The sequence below is a fragment of the Colobus angolensis genome, unplaced genomic scaffold (genome assembly GCF_000951035.1).
Source record: "Colobus angolensis palliatus isolate OR3802 unplaced genomic scaffold, Cang.pa_1.0 Scaffold95, whole genome shotgun sequence".
NCBI lineage: Eukaryota > Metazoa > Chordata > Mammalia > Primates > Cercopithecidae > Colobus > Colobus angolensis.
The window spans coordinates 1,205,491-1,225,751 of record NW_012123487.1 but is presented as its reverse complement, the minus strand read 5'-3'; the positions used below and the strand labels follow the sequence as shown (position 1 = coordinate 1,225,751).

Genomic DNA, 20,261 nt, shown 5'->3' with positions numbered 1-20,261 from the left:
CTCCCGGGTCTGCGTCCTGGGCGCGCAGGCCCCTCCCCGCGCTGAAGGGCAGACCCCCAGCTCCTCGATCGCCCGCAATCCCCGCGACCACCGGGGAAGACCCCCGCTGCAGCGTTCGGCTTGGGGCGCCCACTTGCTTCTTTGCCACCCCTTCTTCTCTCTCCTCTGTCCAACCTCAACCCCGGGCCCCGGCCCCCCGCCCGGCTTGCCCCAGCCCCCCACTCTGGAGCCTTCCATCTTCCGGAGCTCCTGAATGCAACGCACACGGATCCGCGCTGAGCTCAACACATTCCCCAAGCCCTGCCCTGTCCTCCGCGCACCTGGGCCTCCTGCATTCGTGAGGCTCTGGCCCTCTGCCCCCATCATCCCTCCCCCACACCTACCCAGGTATCTGTCCTCCCCCAGCAGGAATCTGTGCCCTCGTTCCTTCATCTCCCAGTCACTCAAGCACCCTGCCCCCCAGCATCTCCATCTTCTCCTCCTCACTGAGCCTGACTACCTCGTCTTCTATCCTCTTTCTCTGGGGCTGTTGCCCTGGTCCCAGGCTGTGAGCCTCTGTCCAGTGGGATGTTCCAGCTTCCACCTGCAGCCTGCCCTTCTCTCCTTCCTCCCCCGCTCCTCCCAAGAGTCCAGCTGGGTACCCTGGAAGAAGGCAGGGGAGCCATTCCCTACCGGGGAAGCTGGTCACTCTGGGTCTCTGCCCACCTCCCCTCTCACACACACACTGGCCAGGGAATGAGTTTCTGCTTGATGTTGCAGTACTGGATGGGAGGCACAGGGACCTTAAGAACAGCCTCCCCCTCAACTACTCATTCTGGCTTTTCTCTTTCAGAAAACCGGCCATTCCCGCCGGGCCTTTGGCCGACTCACCCATGGTGCGTGGACCGTGGGCGTCCTTGTTCTAGCCCATGCCTACTCCTCCTCTTGGTCCCTGTCCCTCTGTGAGGCATCAAGGCCCTTGAAGACAGCCCATGAGATGTGGGACCCTCCCACACACCCCACACTTATCTACCACCCACCCGATCAGGCCCCCTGTGCCCTACAGCTGAGAGAGGACCTGGCAGCAGGGAGGGTGGCTCGCTAGCACACTGGGTGCCCTGTTCTCCATGTGAGGCCTAGTGGGAAGGAGTTCATTGCCATGCTTTGGCAACCAGTACGTGGCTCCTGCTTGTCATGGCAGCCAGAGGGAAACTGAGGCACAGAACCTGATAGAATCTGGGAAAGTTGAAAATACTCCCAGGAACCTTTGCTCCTAACCTAACCACTGGGCATTTTTGAGGACAATTCAACAGTAGAAGAGAGGGACCTTGAGGAAGGTGCCTGTCACATTATGATGCAGACAGATAAGGGGTTGGTTTGCAAGGAGGGGTCAAAGCACAATGCAAATATTGTAATAGAGGGTGGGCCTGACTCCTAATGGGAGGCCCAGGTCTGCGGCTGGACTGAACACAAGCAGGTGTGCGTGTGTGTGTGTGTGTGTGTGTGTGGCCAGTGGCGGCACCAGTAAGTACCAAGGATACCAGAACCACTGGGGCAGCTGGAATAACCAGCCCAAGTATGGGGGTCCCCAGTGCTGGGTACATCCCAGGTATCTCCCTCCCCACCCATTGCCACAGGGCACCTCTGGAGACTGGGTACCTCACGCCCCTTCTGTCCTGACTGCCCTCCATGCCCTGCCCCACAAACGCTCTGATAACAGTCTGTCCCTGTCTCTCTCCTGCTGCTCCTATGGAAGCGAAGTTTTCCGCTCCTGCAGAAAGCAAAGTTACGGTAGGAAACTGGCTCCTGCTCTAGCCCCCAGCGTCCCCCGCTTTCCCACCCGGCCCCGGCCTCTCCTCACCCTGCCTCAGCTGCACCTGATGCCTTCCAGCTGGTTTGGGGTAGAGGACAGGCTGGCCCTGTGGTTGGTCGAGTGCCCTGGCGGTATGACTCTGAGGTGACTCCTCTTTGCTCCTGGGGTGCTTGAACCCAGACTTTAGCACCTTGGAACCTAGGACCTGATGATTTTGGGGGCTGCACAGGGACTTAAGCTTTCACTGACAAGGGGAGGAGGGAGAAGGGAGGAGGCCCTGATAATCCATTAAGATACTGGCAGATGGGGAGGGGGTGGCAGTTTGGAGGGCCCTACAGAGGTAAACGTGAGTAACCAGGGGCCCAGAGATGGAGCCACGGCACTGTCATGGGAGGGGTTATCCTGAGCAGCCCAGGCTGGGCAGGGGATATGGGGAGCAAAAGAGAGGAGGTGCTGGCAGCCCTGCCAGTGATAAGATGGAGCCTGCTGTTGGCAGAGAGGCAGAAGGCAATAGGGAAGAGTTGGAGGCAGAGGGAGGAGGGCCCTGCCCACACAGACCCCTTCTTCTCCAGACTCAGAGACGGCTGAGGATGACATCAGCGATGTGCAGGGGACCCAGCGCCTGGAGCTTCGGGATGACGGGGCCTTCAGCACCCCCACGGGTGAGCTCCTGGGGTGTACAAAGAGCAGGCAGGCGGGTTTCCCACAAGGGGTGCCTCAGTCTCATGGTGCTCCTTTCTCTAGGGGGCTCTGACACCCTGGTGGGCACCTCCCTGGACACACCCCCGACCTCCGTGACAGGCACCTCGGAAGAGCAAGTGAGCTGGTGGGGCAGCGGGCAGACGGTCCTGGAGCAGGAAGCGGGCAGTGGGGGTGGCACCCGCCGCCTCCCGGGCAGCCCAAGGCAAGCACAGGCAACCGGGGCCGGGCCACGGCACCTGGGGGTGGAGCCGCTGGTGCGGGCATCTCGAGCTAATCTGGTGGGCGCAAGCTGGGGGTCAGAGGATAGCCTTTCCGTGGCCAGTGACCTGTACGGCAGCGCATTCAGCCTGTACAGAGGACGGGCGCTCTCTATCCACGTGTAAGTAACGGCCTTACCTGGGCCTGAACTGCCCCATCTCACCATGCTGTCCTGCGCTGCCCTCACTGCTCCGTTAGCCTCCACCCATCACCCTGCCCCATCCATCTCTCTGTGCACTTCTTCACCCCCTGCTGCCACTCCATCTTCCCACACTGCTCCCTCCTCCTCCTGAGCCATCACCGCCCACATCCCCCTGCTCCCACCTGTCCTGGCTCACCATGCCATCTCCATGGTCTCCTGGACCCTCTGTCCCTTCCTTGTCTCCTCCAAGATCTCCAGTTTCTCAGGGGTCCTCTTCTGCCTCACTCATTCAGGCTCCAGTTGTCCCCAGGATCCCTCCCCCCACCCGGGGCCCCCTCCGTGCCTGCTGTCTCAGCAGCTGCTGCCTTTTCATCTCTCTGCACATTCCTGTTCCCATGTGGGCCTTTTTCTGGGAGGAACAGAACCTTTCCACACGGCAGCTCCCGGGAGAGCAGGAGAGAGCAGGGGAACAAGCCAGCAAGCAGGAGAGAGAAGAGAGTGAGGTGGCCAGGGGCAGATGGGGCAAAGGGCCTGTGAAAGCAGGAGGCCGTGGGCTGGGGGCGGCAGGGGGCTGGGAAAGGGAAGGGCTGGAAATGGGGCCAGGCTGGAGGGAGAGGGTGGGAGTGATGGTGACAGGGGGCTTGCAATTATTTCTCTCATGTGAAACCCCTAAGTTCCTGAGGGTGGGATTCAAGGTTGTCCTGGGAGGGAGTGTGAGGAGCGGAGGTGTTGGAGTGAGGCACTGGAGCCATTTTTGGAGATCTGGGGCTCGCAGATACATGAGGGAGTGCTATAGTGGAAGAGGGGAGTGGCTGATGATAGAGGTACTGGGGGCATTTGGGGAGCTGAGAGGGGCCTGGTTTGTGATGGGTATGGGTGTGGGGGCAGGCACCATCGTGCAGGAGAAAGAAGGGGCCTGGTGGGGGAGGCTGCTTTGAGGGTGATTAGAGTGGCTAGTGGTGGGCAGGGGAGAGGGCCAGGGCTGGGCCATGGCCAGGGGAAGGCTCCCTTGGCTTATCTTCTCGGCCTTACCCGGTGCTCCTGTGCCCTGGGCTTGCCTTTCCCTCCTGCCTTTCTTTACCAGGCCCCAGCCAGAGCCTGGAGTTGCTATGGCAACTTCGGAGGAACCCATTTCCTTAGTGATGTCTATGGTACAGAGACTGGCCTGGAGCTCAGAGCTGCCAGCAACAGGCCTCCTCTGCTGTCCTCAATTTCTCTCCAGGCCTCACCCAGTTCCCAGAGGCCCTTCCCTGGGGACTCTGCGGCCCTTCCCCCAAAGAAGACACTTCTTCCCTGCAGGTGGCTGGCTGGGGTTTCTGTCTCTCAGGGCACTCTGCATTGCCACTGTCCCCTTTAGCCCCAGTCAGAGGCGGGTCTGTCATGTGGGTGGCTGACTCAGGTAGGCTCAAATATCCTTAACTCGGGACCCCTAGAACTGCTTGTGACTGGCACCCTACTACTTGTCCTCCCTTCTGTGCCCCTGGAAACCCAGACACTTTGGAGGGAATAAGGGCTCAGGATTCTGACTGCCTGGGTTTCAATCCTAGCACCAATCATTTCCCAGCTTAACCATTTCCCAGGTTAAGTGGTAAGGCACTTAACCTTTTTTACGCCTCAGTTTCTTCATCTGTAAATGGGGGTGATCACAGTCCTTACCTCACAGGGCTGTTGTATTAAATGATTCAATGCATTTTAAGCACTTGGTACAAGCCTGGCACTCAGGAAATATTCAATGAGCCATTTTACAGATTTTTATTAAGCTCTCTCTAATGTGTCAGGTATGATAATACATCTAATTCCCCCCCCTTTTTTTTTGCTAATCTTTATAATCTTTATGTGTGATGTGCCCCCTCACCCGCCCCAGCCCCAGCAAGGGTCCAGATGGGGAAAACTGAGACCCACTTCTCTTGGGCACCAAAGCTCTGTTAAGTGAGAGAGATACTCTGGGGTAACTGGCTCCTTCCCTCCTCCTTTTCGCCCACACTCCCTATTCAGGCCCACTTAGTAGCTATTTCCGAGCTGAGTTATTTCAGAGTATACCCCTGTGGGGGGCCTTCTATGCTTCTCAGGGGGGATTTCCAAGGACTCAAGATAGCTTTCCCAGGGGAAGCGCAAGTCAAAGGCCTCTCCTGGGGGCAGACTGAGCAAGGGGAGTAGGAGCCTGGGCATTCCGTCGCCACCTGCTGTGTCCCATCAGTGCTGGTGGTGGCGGCAGGTATGGGCTCAGGTTAACACAGCAGCTAGGGAATCCTAGGGATGGGACACTGCTCCCCAAAGGCTTGTGCGTGGTCCAGGAGGCTATTGCTTGGCTTCCAGGGACCACTAGGAAGGGGTGTGCCCTGCTGATGATGGGCAGGGGTGTGGGGGCCAGCTGGGGGCTGGAATGAGTGGGCGGCTGCATTCCTGAGAGCGCCCTTCCCCACCCCACCTTCTTGTCTTCCCTCCCCACTTCATCCTTTGGGTCCTAAGTCTCATTCTTTTCTCTCCCTCATGCTCAGTTCTGTTTCCGCTGTTTCTCGGCTTCCAGGGCTGGGGGGAGGAGGCTGGCCCGAGTCCGAGGGCTGAGTCTGTACCAAGACCCAGCCATTAGCCTAATCTTGTGGTTCCAGAGCCGCCGGCCTCTCCCCAGCACCTGCTCTGGCTGTGCGCTCCTCGTGGGGGTGGGGGGTGGGGGACAGGAGGATCTGGCCCATGTCACCCCCAAGCCTGCCCAGCATGCCCACCACCCAATTCCTGTCACAAGCTAAGGGTCTAGGAGAGGAGGCCCTCTGAATCCTCTACCCCTCTCCATCTTGGTTCTGCAGCAGCGTCCCTCAGAGCGGGTTGCGCAGGGAGGAGCCCGACCTTCAGCCTCAGCTGGCCAGCGAAGCCCCACGCCGCCCTGCTCAGCCGCCTCCCTCCAAATCCGCTTTGCTCCCCCCACCGTCCCCTCGGGTCGGGAAGCGGTCCCCGCCGGGACCCCAGGCCCAGCCCGCGGCCACCCCCACGTCGCCCCACCGCCGCACTCAGGAGCCTGTGCTGCCCGAGGACACCACCACCGAAGAGAAGCGAGGGAAGAAGTCCAAGTCTTCCGGGCCCTCCCTGGCGGGCACTGCGGAATCCCGACCCCAGACGCCACTGAGCGAGGCCTCGGGCCGCCTGTCGGCGTTGGGCCGCTCGCCTAGGCTGGTGCGCGCCGGCTCCCGCATCCTGGACAAGCTGCAGTTCTTCGAGGAGCGACGGCGCAGCCTGGAGCGCAGCGACTCGCCACCGGCGCCCCTGCGGCCCTGGGTGCCCCTGCGCAAGGCCCGCTCTCTGGAGCAGCCCAAGTCGGAGCGTGGAGCCCCGTGGGGCACCCCCGGGGCCTCGCAGGAAGAACTGCGGGCGCCGGGCAGCGTGGCCGAGCGGCGCCGCCTGTTCCAGCAGAAAGCGGCCTCGCTGGACGAGCGCACGCGGCAGCGCAGCCCGGCCTCCGACCTCGAGCTGCGCTTCGCCCAGGAGCTGGGCCGCATCCGCCGCTCCACGTCGCGGGAGGAGCTGGTGCGCTCGCACGAGTCGCTGCGCGCCACGCTGCAGCGCGCCCCATCCCCTCGAGAGCCCGGCGAGCCCCCGCTCTTCTCTCGACCCTCCACCCCCAAGACATCGCGGGCCGTGAGCCCCCCCGCCGCCCAGCCGCCCCCTCCGAGCAGCGCGGGGAAGCCGGGGGACGAGCCTGGGAGGCCCAGGAGCCGCGGGCCGGCAGGCAGGACAGAGCCGGGGGAAGGCCCGCAGCAGGAGGTTAGGCGTCGGGACCAATTCCCGCTGACCCGGAGCAGAGCCATCCAGGAGTGCAGGAGCCCTGTGTCGCCCCCCGCCGCCGATCCTCCCGAGGCCAGGACGAAAGCACCCCCTGGTCGGAAGCGGGAGCCCCCGGCGCAGGCCGTGCGCTTCCTGCCCTGGGCCACGCCGGGCCTGGAGGGCGCTGCTGTACCCCAGACCTTGGAGAAGAATAGGGCGGGGCCCGAGGCAGAGAAGAGGCTGCGCAGAGGGCCGGAGGAGGACGGTCCCTGGGGGCCCTGGGACCGCCGAGGGGCCCGCAGCCAGGGCAAAGGTCGCCGGGCCCGGCCTACCTCCCCTGAGCTCGGTAAGGCCTCAGGGAGGGCTGACGAGGTGCCTGGACCAGGTCGGTGGGGGGCGTTTGTGGAGAGCAAGACGGCTCAGCAGGAGCGGGGGGAGGTGAGGGGGGTTCGGTCTGGGGTTTCGCCTGGGGCTGCTAGTCAGCTGCAAGGGTGGGTTTGCCAGAGAAGGCGCAGACACAGGCTCCACTTTGAGTGCAGGACTGTGAAAGTCCTTGTGCTGGGACTGCCACTGGTGAGGCGGAGCGTGAGTGTTGTGATGGAGGCTGGGTGAGGCTGTGAGCTAAGACTGGTGCCTAGATGCCCGCCATAGCTCCCCTGGGTCCAGTGGCCCGCTAGGCTGTTGGATCAAGAACCACTACTGAGGGGGATGCACTGGTGGGAGCCTAAGGCTCCCCTTCATGCCCCCAATCCCTCTGTTGGGGAGAGATGGTAGATGGTCTGAAATAATTTGCAAATTCCTGTTACAGACACGCTTTACGCCAGATAACTCTACTCTGCCTCTCCCACCCAGGCACCATCCCCTGATCCATGTGTGGCCATCCAGCCTCCCCTTCTAGCCTCCTCACCCAGGCTTACACCCTGCATGGCTGAGCTGACTGTGGTCCCTACACAATGACTGCCTGTGTGTTGTCTCCCAGCCTTCCCATGGGTGGTGACCAACATCACCAACAGGAGAATGACTCTGCACCCCACCCCTCATCCTGCGCATCAGCTGGAGGCCTGCTCCTGGAGAGAGGCGGCGGAAGGTGTCCTTGACCCACTTCCACTGCTCCTCCAGAATAGATGCCTCTACCTGCTGCTCCTGGGAGACCCTGCCAGGATCTCTTTCATTGCACTTACTACTCTGTATTTTTCTTCATCAAAATTATTTTGCATTTAAATATTACCACCTCAGAATCTTTAGAGATAATTAGGCCCCTGTCCATCATCCTCCTGGCCACCATTATTACAAACACACAACCATGTGCCAGCATTGTGTTAACTAGGCCCTTACAGATGTTATTTCATTTCAGCCTATATGTCAGTTTCAGAGTCTTATCCCCTCCATCTTACAGATAACAAAACTGAGGCTCAGAGAGGCTATCTAATTTGCCTAAGGTTTTGTAGCCGGAAAACAGCAGAATTGGGATTTTCACTGCTTTTTTGGCTACATACATCATCCTTTATCTAGCTTACGGAATGTCAGAGTTGGAGAATGCCCAGAGAGACCCATGACAGTGGAGTTTGTCATCTCTCTGTGTGTATGAGCTTCCTGTAAGCAGGGACCACATGGTCCTTCCTCTAGTGTTCTTGGTACCCGTACAGTACTCAGTATGCCGGGAGTACAGGGTCACTATTTGGTGAATGGATGAAATCAAATCTGATCTTCGTAGGCCTCTCAGACCGCCTACCATTCACTCTTGTGAATCTGATGGCTTCACACATTTGACAATTCACCTCGTGTTGCCCTGTGCCACCACTGTTACTGCTTAAGTCTTAGGTTGCTGTTAGTTTGTGCTGTCTGTTTGAAAGCTTGTGCCCCTCCAAGTGCCTTGCACAGGGCATGGTACGCCATACACGATGGCTGATGTATTAAAGACATATGCAGTGCGGTCCTGTCTTCCTCCAGAAGCCAACGCTCTAACTGTGGATGAAGTTGAGGAACAGTCATACTACCATGGAGTCAAGGCTGCCCCGACCTGTTTGAGAATGCTCCTTCTGACTTCCTTTGTTCCCTACCGACATTGAGGAGGCAGAACCTGTTCTCCCCCAGTTCCTGCTTTCTAGAAGCCCCTCTGTCTGGGTTTGACTTTCTAGGATGCAGGCCACCAGGATTCCCTCTCCCGCTGTCATCCCTGCAGGGATCATGGCCCCTTACCCCGTTACTCCTGTGTCCCACAGAGTCTTCGGATGACTCCTATGTGTCCGCTGGAGAAGAGCCCCTAGAGGCCCCCGTGTTTGAGATCCCCCTGCAGAATGTGGTGGTGGCACCAGGGGCAGATGTGCTGCTTAAGTGTATCGTCACTGCCAACCCCCTGCCCCAAGGTGAGCTCCAGCGCTGGGCCAAGGTGAGGTCAAGGTTGGGAGGGGGCGTATGAGAAGGGAAGGGGAGGTTCCCCCCGACTCCTCCAAGGGAGGGGTGGGAAGGAGGGAAATTATCCCCTCCATGGGGCTGCCCTGACTTCTGTGTGTGTTCAGGGACATTTCCCAGGACCCCCGAGAGAGGGGAGGGCAACCTGGGCTTCCTGAAATGAGGGTGGACTTTTCTGGATTCCCTGGGTTGCTGAGAGGAAAGGTTTGGGCTCCTGTGTGGTGTGTGGGGTAGGAGTGAGAGATTCTCGGTGGGTGCCCGTGGGCCGTGGCAAGCTGGGTCCCCGTGCCTTCCCACAGTGTCCTGGCACAAGGATGGGTCAGCGCTGCGCAGCGAGGGCCGCCTCCTCCTCCGGGCTGAGGGTGAGCGGCACACCCTGCTGCTCAGGGAGGCCAGGGCAGCGGACGCCGGGAGCTATATGGCCACTGCCACCAACGAGCTGGGCCAGGCCACCTGTGCCGCCTCACTGACCGTGAGACCCGGTAGGGAGCCCATCAACCCTGGGACTGGGTGGGGGCAAACTGACTCTTCCCTGGCCCAGGCCCAATCCCCCTCCCTTCCTACTCTCAGCCTTGAGCTCGGGCTCCCCGCCAGCGTGCACAGTCCGTGCAGTCCCTTCTGGATGTCAGCAGCTCTGGTGAAAGCATTTTAAATGGCCCTGGCCTCAGGGCAGGGGCCAAATCCCCAAGGCGCACACAAGGCTGGCCAATTCATGAAGTCAGTGAAATTTGTCTTTAGCCATCCCCTAAATGCCATCCTCCCATGGCATTTCCCTGAACAGGGTCCTATGGGGAAAGCAAATTGTCCTTGATTTTCCCAGAAAAAGAATCTCTCTGCTCACAGGGCTTAAGAGCCACCACGAGCCTTCTGAAGTCATTTCCCCTGTAAGACAGTCCCCCCTCCCAGTAAAAAGAGATGCTTTCGAGTGCCACAAGCCACTTCCCCCCTCCTTTTCTTGAACCCAAAGTCGTAAAAAGGGTACAGCGAAGAGCACTTCTCAGGGGCTGGCAGTGCTGAGACCGCCTTGTTTTCTATTTTTGTGAAAGCCCTTACTTGGTGTCAGACTACTTTCTTTGGGATTCAGCCCAGTTTCTTTCTGGTTCAGCTGGATCAGTGTCAGTGTACATGGCCAGTTCAGCTCATTCAGCTTGCTGGGCCTGACAATGCACTGACCCCGGGCCTGGGGTTCGGGGAGGTGAGGATGGTCAGGGGGCATTACAGGAGGAAAACACACTCAACCCTCAAGGGGGTTCCCACTGGGTGACCAGACCTGGTTCAGAGGACCTAGGTTGGGGGACAGTGTGGGGCAGATGAATCTAGTGCTGAGGACATCCGAGCAGTTGCTTAGTGTTCTGGGATGCCTGCGCTGAGAAACTTTGGCGCCCTGAAGGAGGCTGGGATTTAGACCGGCATGGGGAAGGCGGGACATGCCAAGATGGGGAACAACACACAATGTTCTGTCCCTTTCTTCCACGAAGGGCTGCAGGAGACAAGATGGCAGAGACTGTGTGCCCGTCCCAGGGCCTCAGCACCTGAGCAGTGAGGGAGTTCTTGATGCGTCTGATCAGTCTCATGCTCCAACAGAGCCTTTGGTTGCATGGTCTGGCTTGTGCCACTGCAGGTCTTCATCCTCCTTAGCTGCATATCCCTCCCAGGAGCCCATTTTCCAGGCTTTCTCCTCCTCCTACCCCTCCTACCCCGCTGAATCATGCCCATCCCTCCACCACATGCTTCTGTCCTTCCATCACCTCCGGGATCTGGCTTCTGACTCAGCTCCCAGCTCCCCTGAGGGGGCCCAGGCCTGGCTCCAGGACTCCGGTCAATACCTGGCTTGGGCTGAAATTTGGCGAGGGGTGGGATGGGGGGTGCCCTGATATTGGCTCAGGGCCGTTTGGGAGCCTTTTAAGGTTGGAAAGGCAGCTTAGGGCAAGGCAGCTGTCAGCCCTTGACTGGGAGTTCTGTATTTGCGGCATAGAACCTCCGGAGCTTCAGTTTCCTCATTTGTAAACCGGAGATAATGACACCGTCCTCACGGATGAAAGCCAATGTGTGAACGAGCTTTATGAACTGTAAAGCTGTAGACAAATGTTAGTTGTTAGCGTTATTAACGGGTGATGTTGTGTACAAGAGCTCAGGTTTCTACGAGGATCTGGGAAGTGCCTTATCCTTCTCTGTCCCTTTCTTCAGCCCTGTGAAACCCTGTGCCTTGGGGACTCCACCTCTCCCCTTGGAAGGCCATATCCTGCAGACCCTCCATATTTCCCAGCCCCTGTATCCTCAGCTCATCACAGCATCTCTGCACCTCTGCCCTGGGGAGCCAGAAAGCCTTCATCACATTAGTCTGTTGCATCAGGCATTGCAGCAAGACAGCACCTCCTTAAGTCAGGCTGGCTCGGGGGCCCCAGGACCTGGGGGCCGGGCATGTGGATCCAGACTTGGCTCTGGCTGTGTAGAGCAAGCTGACTTTCTTACCCTACAAGGCACTGTTTAGTCCAGAGTGGCTGGACGGGGGCCAGTGGACTTGAGAGCAGCAAAAGTGGGTGGAACCTGGGGATGGCACAGACATCTGGCAAGGGGTGGTCCCAGGCCTGGAGTCTGCAGGGAGTGAGGGGTGGAATCAGGGGAGGGTGTCCAGCAGTTTGCCTGTGGGGAGTAGGTAGAGGGAGGCAGTGGGCAGTGTCCTGTGGGAAGAGGCCTGCGTGCAGCCACCGCCCTCTCTTGCTCCTCCCCCTCCCCTTCTTGCTCCTCACCCTCCCCCTGCCCAGTGCTATGGTAACCAGGGCTGGCTGCCCAGTCCCCTATTGGGGTCCACCCCAATAGGGCCTGCTTTTGAGGGTCTACAGATCTCAATTCCTGGTTGGGAGCCATGGGAACCAGGGAATGGGTAACTAGAGAATGCGGCCCCATGGACCTTGGTTTAGGGGGCAGGGTCTGTGCGGGCAGGACCTGGTCCTTACCAGCTCCCCAGTTCCCTCCCATCCTTTCCACCCCACTGAATAATTCTGTTGAGACCACAGTCATTCTCCCAAAGTGGATGTGTGGATGGGGGCGGGTGGCTAGGGAGTGTGAAAAGTGTGCTTAACCAAAGCAAAGCATTCCGCACCGCTGCCCACATCCATCACACAAGTATTTATTGAGTGCCAACTAGGTGCCAAGTGCTACATCTCTCTAAACAGTTTCTTCTGTTTGGAGAGTATCATTGACTTTCTCAAGCCCTTTCACATCTCTTCCTGGCGACAACATTGTGCCATACATATCCCTTGGAGGGATGTGTGACAGGTGGTGACATTCCCATTTTATGGATGAGAAGACAAAAACGTGGATAGGAAAGTGAGGTAGAGCTAGCACCAGGCCAGCAGCCTTTATTTAGCACTTGCAATCTGCCTAGGGATGTTATCAGCAACAAGTGATTTAGGGTGATGGAAGTAACTGCTCATGAAGCAAATAAACTTAGTATGGGGTGCAAATAAAAGTACGTGGCCAGGCCGGGTGTGGTGGCTCACACCTGTAAGCCCAGCATTACCTGAGGTCAGGAGTTCGAGACCAGCCTGGCCAACACGGCAAAACCTCGTCTCTGCTAAAAATGCAAAAATTAGCCAGGCATGGTGGCATATGCCTATAATTCCAGCTACTCTGGAGGCTGAAACAGGAAAATCACTTGAACCCGGGAGGTGGAGATTGCAATAAGCCAAGATCATGCCACTGCACTCCAGCCTGGGTGATAAAGTGAGACTCTGTCTCAAAAAAATAATAAATAAATAAATAAATAATACATGACCAGTTAGCACTTACTGAGTGCTTCGTATATACCAGGCCCTGTGTTGATTGGATTATTTTGTTTAATCCAGCCTTATGAGGTAGGTTCTATTATTATGCCCACATTACAGATGAGGAAACTGAGACTTGGAAAACTTTAGCAAATTGCTCTCTGGACACAGTGGCTGACACCTGTAATCCCAGCAGTTTTGTCTGGAGCAGCATTGATCAATAGACATTTCTGTGGTGATGGAGATGCTCTATATGTGCGTGGTCCAGTATGGTAACCCTAGCCACACGTGGTTAGTGAGCACTTGAAATGCAGCTACAGTGACTGAGGAACTGCATTTTAAATTTAATTTCATTTTAATAACTGCATTTAAATAGTCTCAGGTGGCTAGTGGCTGCCTTCTTGGGATGGTCAGCTCTAGGAGCTTAGGGCCAGCTAGAGGCTGGAGCTATGATTTGAAGCACTGTCTTGGTCTCTCAAGCCTGCATTCCTAACCATGACACTGTCCCACCCCCTTTCCTGTTGCTCTGAAGAAGTTTGAGATTGAGGTGGAACTGAGCTCATGAGCTCACTGGGAGGGCACTGGTGATGCCCTCTGTGGGTGGGTCAGACAGGGGGCTTTCTCTCCTTCCTCTGTTGACTCCCCACCTCTGGCACAGCCGTGGTCCTTCTGTTTCCTTGCATGCCTGATGTGACCACACCCAGCTTCCCCGCCATGTGCCTGGAGAGGAGGCCCTCTGGGTGCTGGGCAGGAGGAAGCGGGAATAGGGGAGGCCCCATGGGCCTGGGCCTCATCCTGCCACCTCCAGTCCTCAACTACAGGTCTCCTATATTTGAGCCCAAGATTCTAGCATTTTCCGGCCAAGACCTTGGCCTCTTCATTGTACCTTAGCTTGTCGTGGTTTGCTTGGTGGCAAAGTGAGGATCTTCGTACCAGTCAGGCTATCTACTCGGTGAGGTTCCTGAGGGTCTGTGAGGAGGGCGAGTTGACTCAGGACATTTGGGACAGGGGATATAGCTCATCAAAGCACATTCCGGTCCCACTCATGGAATCAACCTGACCACAGCAGAAAATAGGTTGTTTATTGGGGGCCATGAAAACAAAAACAAGGAAGAAAACCTTGGCATCCATGTCAGTCCCTGTCTTCTCTTGCCCCTGGTCTCTGGCCACCTGTGTCATAGTTACAGATTGTCCCTTGTGATGGTGGTGGCTGCCGATGGGGAGGATGCCACATGGCCCCCATCGTCAGTCCTTGATGGGGGTTTGGACAACACCTGACAAAGCAGTGTGGTGTGGTCCCCTTGCCCAGACTCAGCCCTTCCTCCACCCTCCTGTCTGCCAGAAACAGGCCTGCCTGACAGGTGGCTGCCCCGAGGCTGGTACCTAGAACGAAGGCCATCACTCACTGCCTGTCAGAAGTATGGAGAGCTCATTTACTGTTGTTGCAGCCACTTTTTCTCACCTGGAGCAAACTAACATAATCATATGTAAGAAATTAATCATGACCGGGCACGGTGGCTCACGCTTGTAATCCCAGCACTTTGGGAGGCCAAGCCGGGCGGATCTCGAGGTCAGGAGTACAAGACCAGCCTGACCAACATAGTGAAACCCTATCTCTACAAAAAATACAAAAAATTAGCTGGATGTGGTGGCGGGCGCCTGTAATTCCAGCTACTCGGGAGGCTGAGACAGGAGAATCCCTTGAACCCAGGAGGTGGAGGTCGCAGTGAGCCAAGATGGTGCCATTGCACTCCAGCCTGGGCAACAGACTCTGTCTCAAAAAGAAAAAAAAGAAAAAAAAAGAAAAAGAAAAATTAATCACTTCATTTCTGGGGCTAGGTCAGGCTGACCATGTGAAATGATCTGACAGCTTGTACGTTTTGAACTAAGACTGAAACATTCTCAATCCAAGAGGAAATGTTTATGTCAGCACCCTGTGGAAATGCCCACCTCCTGGCCAGCCATGTCCTGCCTTTCCCTGACTTTTCCACAGTGGGGTTACCACAGCAGACGTTTCAAGAACTGCCTGTGGAGGACCTACTGAAACAGCGCATGTGGAGGGCCAGCTGGGAAGGGCTAAGCCACAGGCAAATGCTGGCTATCCTGCAGCCTATCACTCCGTTCCTCAAGAATCGTAAGAAGAAAAACTTTATGGACTGGGTCCGTGGCTCACACCTGTAATCCCAGCACTTTGGGATGCCAAGGCAGGTGGATCACTTGAGGCCAGGAGTTTGAGACAAGTCTGGCCAACATAACGAAACCCTGTCTCCACTAAGAATACAAAAATTAGCCAGGTGTGGTGGTGGGAGCCTGTAATCCCAGCTACTGAGGGAGGCTGAGGCAGGAGAATCACTTGAACTTCAGAGGTGGAGTTTGCAGTGAGCTGAGATTACGCCAGTGCACTCTAGCCTGGACGACAGAGTGAGACTGTCTCAAAACAAAAAACAGAAACAAAAACAAACCAAAAGAGAATTGTAAGGAGTCCGCCTTGCCTGCAGAGTAAAGGCTGCACACCTTCGGGTGGCCTCTACCATCTGCACCCATAGGGCAAAAGGAGCCAGAGGCCCGAGGCTGGCCCTCGGATGGCAGTGGGAGGCACGTGCTTGAACAGCAGATGCCCCATTCCTTACTTCTTTACCCAGTTTATAGACAGACAGTTGAGCTATAGTCCTCTGCACACATGCCTTTTGCTTCAAACTTTTCTGCATGCACTTTCCTCTGCCTGTAATACTTTTTCCTTTTTCCTACAAACTGAAATTTCAATACTGCCTCTTCCTTCAGTTCTCTCTTTTTCCCTGAGCCAAAAGTCATCTCCTGCCTTCTGTACTCCCACGCCCCTTACCTGCTGCTCTCTTGCTACCTGATACTTCCTGCTTGCTCTTATAGTCGCGTGTGTATCTGGCTTGTCTTCCCCACCACCCGGAAGGCTCCTGAGGACATGACTGTGTCTTTGCCACTCCTAAGCACTGGCAGCTGTGCCTGGGGGCCCTTCTGGACAGTCAGGGGCTGGGCTGTGTGGACTGCAGAGCTGCATGTGAGGTGACAGTGAGTAGGCAGAGACCCCCATGACTTTTCAAGCCCTTGAACAACATGGGTGACTCACAGAGGTGAGGCTGGGCATGACACCCAGCCACAAGGGTCATGAGGCTCTGCCTATGAGGCAAGCTTGGGAAAAAGACCATGGAGCGGTGGTCCTCAGAGTGAGGCACCCAGACCAGCAACAACAGCCTCACCTGAGTTTGTGTTAGAAATGCAGATTCTTTTTTTTTTCCAATAAGCGTTTTGCACTCCTAAGAAATGCAGATTATTGGCCCCAGCCCCCACCTACTGAATCAGTAATTCCGTGAGTGGAGCCCAGCACTCTGTGGTCGAAGGAGCCCTCCAGGTGATTCTGATAAACAGAAAACTTTGAAAACCACTGCCATAGAGTTAGAGATTGTGCCCAAGATGGGAGGCCAGGTCGTGCCACGGGAAGCACACAGGCTGTGGAGCCAAACCTCCTAGGTTCAAAGCCCTGCTCTGAGGTTGAATGGCCCGGTGAAGAGGGCCTCAGTGATGGCACCTGTTAGGGCTGTCCTCCTCCCATGTAGGTCAGCAGTGGTCCCTAAGGTTTCATGTACCTAAGAGTCACCTGGGGTGCTTTTTAAAATGCAGTTTCTTGACATCTCATTTCAGAAAATCTAATTCTGCAGGCTGGAGTAAGGTTGAAGAATCTATATTTTATTTTTTATTTTTATTTTTATTTTTATTTTTTTTTGAGGCGGAGTCTCGCTCTGTCGCCCGGGCTGGAGTGCAGTGGCCGGATCTCAGCTCACTGCAAGCTCCGCCTCCCGGGTTTACACCATTCTCCTGCCTCAGCCTCCTGAGTAGCTGGGACTACAGATGCCCGCCACCTCGCCCGGCTAGTTTTTTTTTTGTGTTTTTTAGTAGAGATGGGGTTTCACCGTGTTAGCCAGGATGGTCTCGATCTCCTGACCTCGTGATCCGCCCGTCTCGGCCTCCCAAAGTTCTGGGATTACAGGCTTGAGCCACCGCGCCCGGCCGAAGAATCTATATTTTAGATGAGCCCGAGGTGGTCCTGATGTGAGTAGGTCAAGTATCATTCTGAGAAGCCCTGAAGCAAAGGGCCATGTGTGACACCTTTTATGTGCTAGATAGTCACAGTAGTGGCTGCATCTCTGTCTATTGTGAGAACACATCAGGGGACACTGAAACAGTTGGGGCCGGTGGATGTGCTGGTCTGAGGAGAGGGAGTTCCCTGTGTGCTTCCTAACGCCAGTATTTTCATCAAATGAGTTTGACCTGAGAGTGATGTTGGAAGGGCAGACATGAGCACTGGGTCAGCGTGGGGGTACTGGGAGCCAGTGTGAAGGGGTGGTACTTCCGTGGCAGGTTGTTCAGGGCCATTGAGTGTATGTGCCTCTTAGGTTTAGGGGGGCACCTGCCCCCTCCTTCCTGGCTGATGTAACTGTATTTCCCACAGTGAGAGTTGGGTTTGTAGGTGGAGCAGGGCTGGGATGTCAGGGACTGGTTCCAAAGATGGTTTTGGCTATGGGGCCAGGGAAAAGACTAGGTGGCACTGGATTCTGGTATGGAGCCTCAGGAATCCTTGATCAGCCTCCTTGGTCACTCACTTTGGGAGGTGTGGAGGGGCAAGGGCTACTGCCTTGCCTGGAAGAGGCCTGGGCTGCTCTGACAGTCTCTCTCTCCAAGGGGCTTGAGGATAGGGGCTCACTTGGTGACTGGATGCCCTCCAGCATGATGTTCCCCTGGCCACCACCAGGGGTCTCTGAGGCTCCCTGCAAACCTTGACCATCTGGCCTTCAGCTGTGCTTCCGCTCCTGGTCCCTGGGCCCGTGAGCCTCCTCAGTACTGTCCAGCCTGGAGGTGACCCTGGGGCAGGACTCCAGGCTCCACAGAGGGGTAGGACCGCCTACCTGCAGGGCCATGCCTGTGATCTCAGCCATCAGCTGCTTTAAGCACCAAATGCCATTCTGACTTCCCTCCACAACCCTATCTCAAGACAGCCCCCCTGAACAATGGACCCCTCCTCTGCCCGGCCCCTAGCCCTCCTTCCTCACTGGCCATGCTGGGAAACACAGGTCATGGCTTGGGAATGTGTCCCCGTGGGGGGTGAGGTGATAGGAAGAGGGAGAAGGACATGTGACCCCTGCTCAACAGCCCCCTTCTCTCAGGCTCCGTGTCCAAGCCCCTTCCCCAACCCAGATACAAATGGGTGCTCATGACAAGGGGCCATTTGGGGGAGGCAGCCCCTGCTGTCCTCCCTAGCAGGCCTGATGGGTGGTGGGCAAGTTGCCAACAGGTGCCCAGGGGGAATAGGTAGGAAGGCTGGATGTGGGCTTCGTGCCCTGGGATGGCTGCTGGCCAGACCTTCCATGGCAGGGATGAAGGGGCAGAGGTGGGATTCTGGGCCCCCTCAGATTCTTCCCCCACCTCTGGGAAGGAGGGCAAAGGTCTTGACAGTTCTCTGATTTTTGGGGCCAAAGAAAACAGGTATGCCCTGGCTCTGCAGTGTTTGAGACTCGTTAGCACATTCCCATGTCAGGGATCTTGGTGGTTCCATCAGAGCAAGGGGCAACACAGGGAACATTTCCCACAGGCACCTCCTTTGGTGGATGTGTTGGAACAAATGGATCAGGGCAAGCGTCTCGATTGGCACAGTGCAGTGCCACCCCTCCCCTGTCTTGCTCGGGGATGGAGGCCCCACACCTTGAGTCAAGGCGCTGCAGAGCTGGCTTTGCTCTTGTCAGGGTCCGAAGCTGTAAGGAGAGGAAAGACAGATCCCACGGCTTGGGAGTGAGCAGAGTGGCTAAATCCAGACGGCCACACTCCGCCCTCCCCTCTCCCCTCTCCTCCCCCTCCACACCAAGGCCCAGGCTGCTTGTGGTCTCGGCAGGCACCAGCTTCCCAGCCAGCTGCCTGCCGGCCTGCCATCCAACCTCCTCCTTCCCCTCCTCAGGCGCCTTCCCCTCCCCCAGGGCCTTCTCCGTGTAGGGCCTCAGCTGGGTCAGCCGAGTGAGTGGGGCTGGGCAGGCTGGACAGGCTGGGCTCCTGTTCCCTGGGGAGACAGGCTGGGGTGGGCAGTGGGCAGGCAGCAGAAGGGCCTGGTGCCAGGGCAGAGCCTTCAGGACAGGCGCAGGCTGGGCGTCTGTGTGCAGAGCCTCGGGGTGAGTTGGGGTACAGCCCTGCTGAGGGCTTGGGGTGGAGGGACCTGGGGGAGAAGCCAGGGGGCTGTGGCAGTTTCATGTCTGTATTTGGCAGTCGGATAGGAGCCAGCTCAGCGAGACTGGGCCCCTGGCCAGTTGCAGGGGAGGGCGTCAGGGCCCTGGGGACACCCCTCCCCCAAGGCTGACTCTGGTGCCCCCCTCCTCTTCCCCAGGCTGAGTTGCCCTTTTCTGTGGATGACTCCAGCTCTGTTTTTGTATCCCTCGAGCGTTTGGGGGTGCAGGCTGTAGGGCTGTGGCCAATAGGTGCCCCTGGGGTTTGCACGGCAGGAAGCTGAGAAGGGAAAGGGGGAGGGGCAGGCTAGATGGTGCCACCTCATTGGCCCTGGACCGAGGTCAGGATGTGTCTTGTCTGTGGTGTGTGTTCCTCTGCACCAGGCCCAGCTTGCCTAAGAAATGGGCGTCCTAGCCATGCTGCTCCAGGGTTCCATAGACCTGCACCCCCTGCTTTCGGAGCCTGCAGTTGGTAGTTTAGGCCCCTAGTCCATGTCAGGAATGTGGGTTCCCTGCTCCAGTGGAATTCTCCTGCCAGGCTCAGGAGTGGCCCCTCTGCTGCCCGAACCCTTTGTCCCAGGCCTTTCCCTATGGTGTCCTCTCTCGGGAGGATCAGCAGGGTCGGTGTTGGCAGAGCCAGTGGCAGACGAGGTTCCAGGGACTCAGGGAAGGGAAGCAGCTGGGCGAGGTCACAGGAACCTGGGGGTGAAGTCAGGGCAGGGCCGGCCTGTGGGGAGCTGCCGCAACTCCTGGTCTCTGGGCGACATTCCAGCCAGCTCTCCCAGGCTCTCTGCGCGCCTTCGTCCCTGGCAGCTATCTTTGTCTCTCTCCAGGTGGATCTACATCCCCTTTCAGCAGCCCCATCACCTCCGACGAGGAGTACCTGAGCCCTCCAGAGGAGTTTCCAGAGCCTGGGGAGACCTGGCCTCGAACCCCCACCATGAAGCCCAGTCCCAGCCAGAACCGCCTTTCTTCTGACACTGGCTCCAGGGCACCCCCCACCTTCAAGGTCAGACCCCTGAGGCTGGGGCCCAGCCTCCTGTGTGCCCCCATTCCTTTGGGTGACCCCTTGTTCTTGGGGCCATGCTTAGGCACCAGCAAGAGCTGGTACTTGGCTCTCATTCAAACCCTCTTACCCAGAGGCAGTCTCAGTCTGGCTGTGGAAGAGGCCTCTGTCTCAGATTCCACAGCCC

General features: G+C 57.3%; 1 protein-coding gene across 1 annotated transcript in view; it reads left to right on the top strand.

Annotated features, from left to right (window-relative positions):
* SPEG (SPEG complex locus) overlaps positions 1–20,261 on the top strand; it is a 59,045-nt gene that overhangs the window by 7,286 nt on the left and 31,498 nt on the right. Inside the window, exons 3-8 of the mRNA XM_011932353.1 lie at positions 2,365–2,454; positions 2,537–2,873; positions 5,699–6,996; positions 8,873–9,016; positions 9,362–9,544; positions 19,902–20,077. Of these exons, the coding sequence (XP_011787743.1) occupies positions 2,365–2,454; positions 2,537–2,873; positions 5,699–6,996; positions 8,873–9,016; positions 9,362–9,544; positions 19,902–20,077 (2,228 nt within the window). The remainder of the gene's footprint in view (positions 1–2,364; positions 2,455–2,536; positions 2,874–5,698; positions 6,997–8,872; positions 9,017–9,361; positions 9,545–19,901; positions 20,078–20,261) is intronic.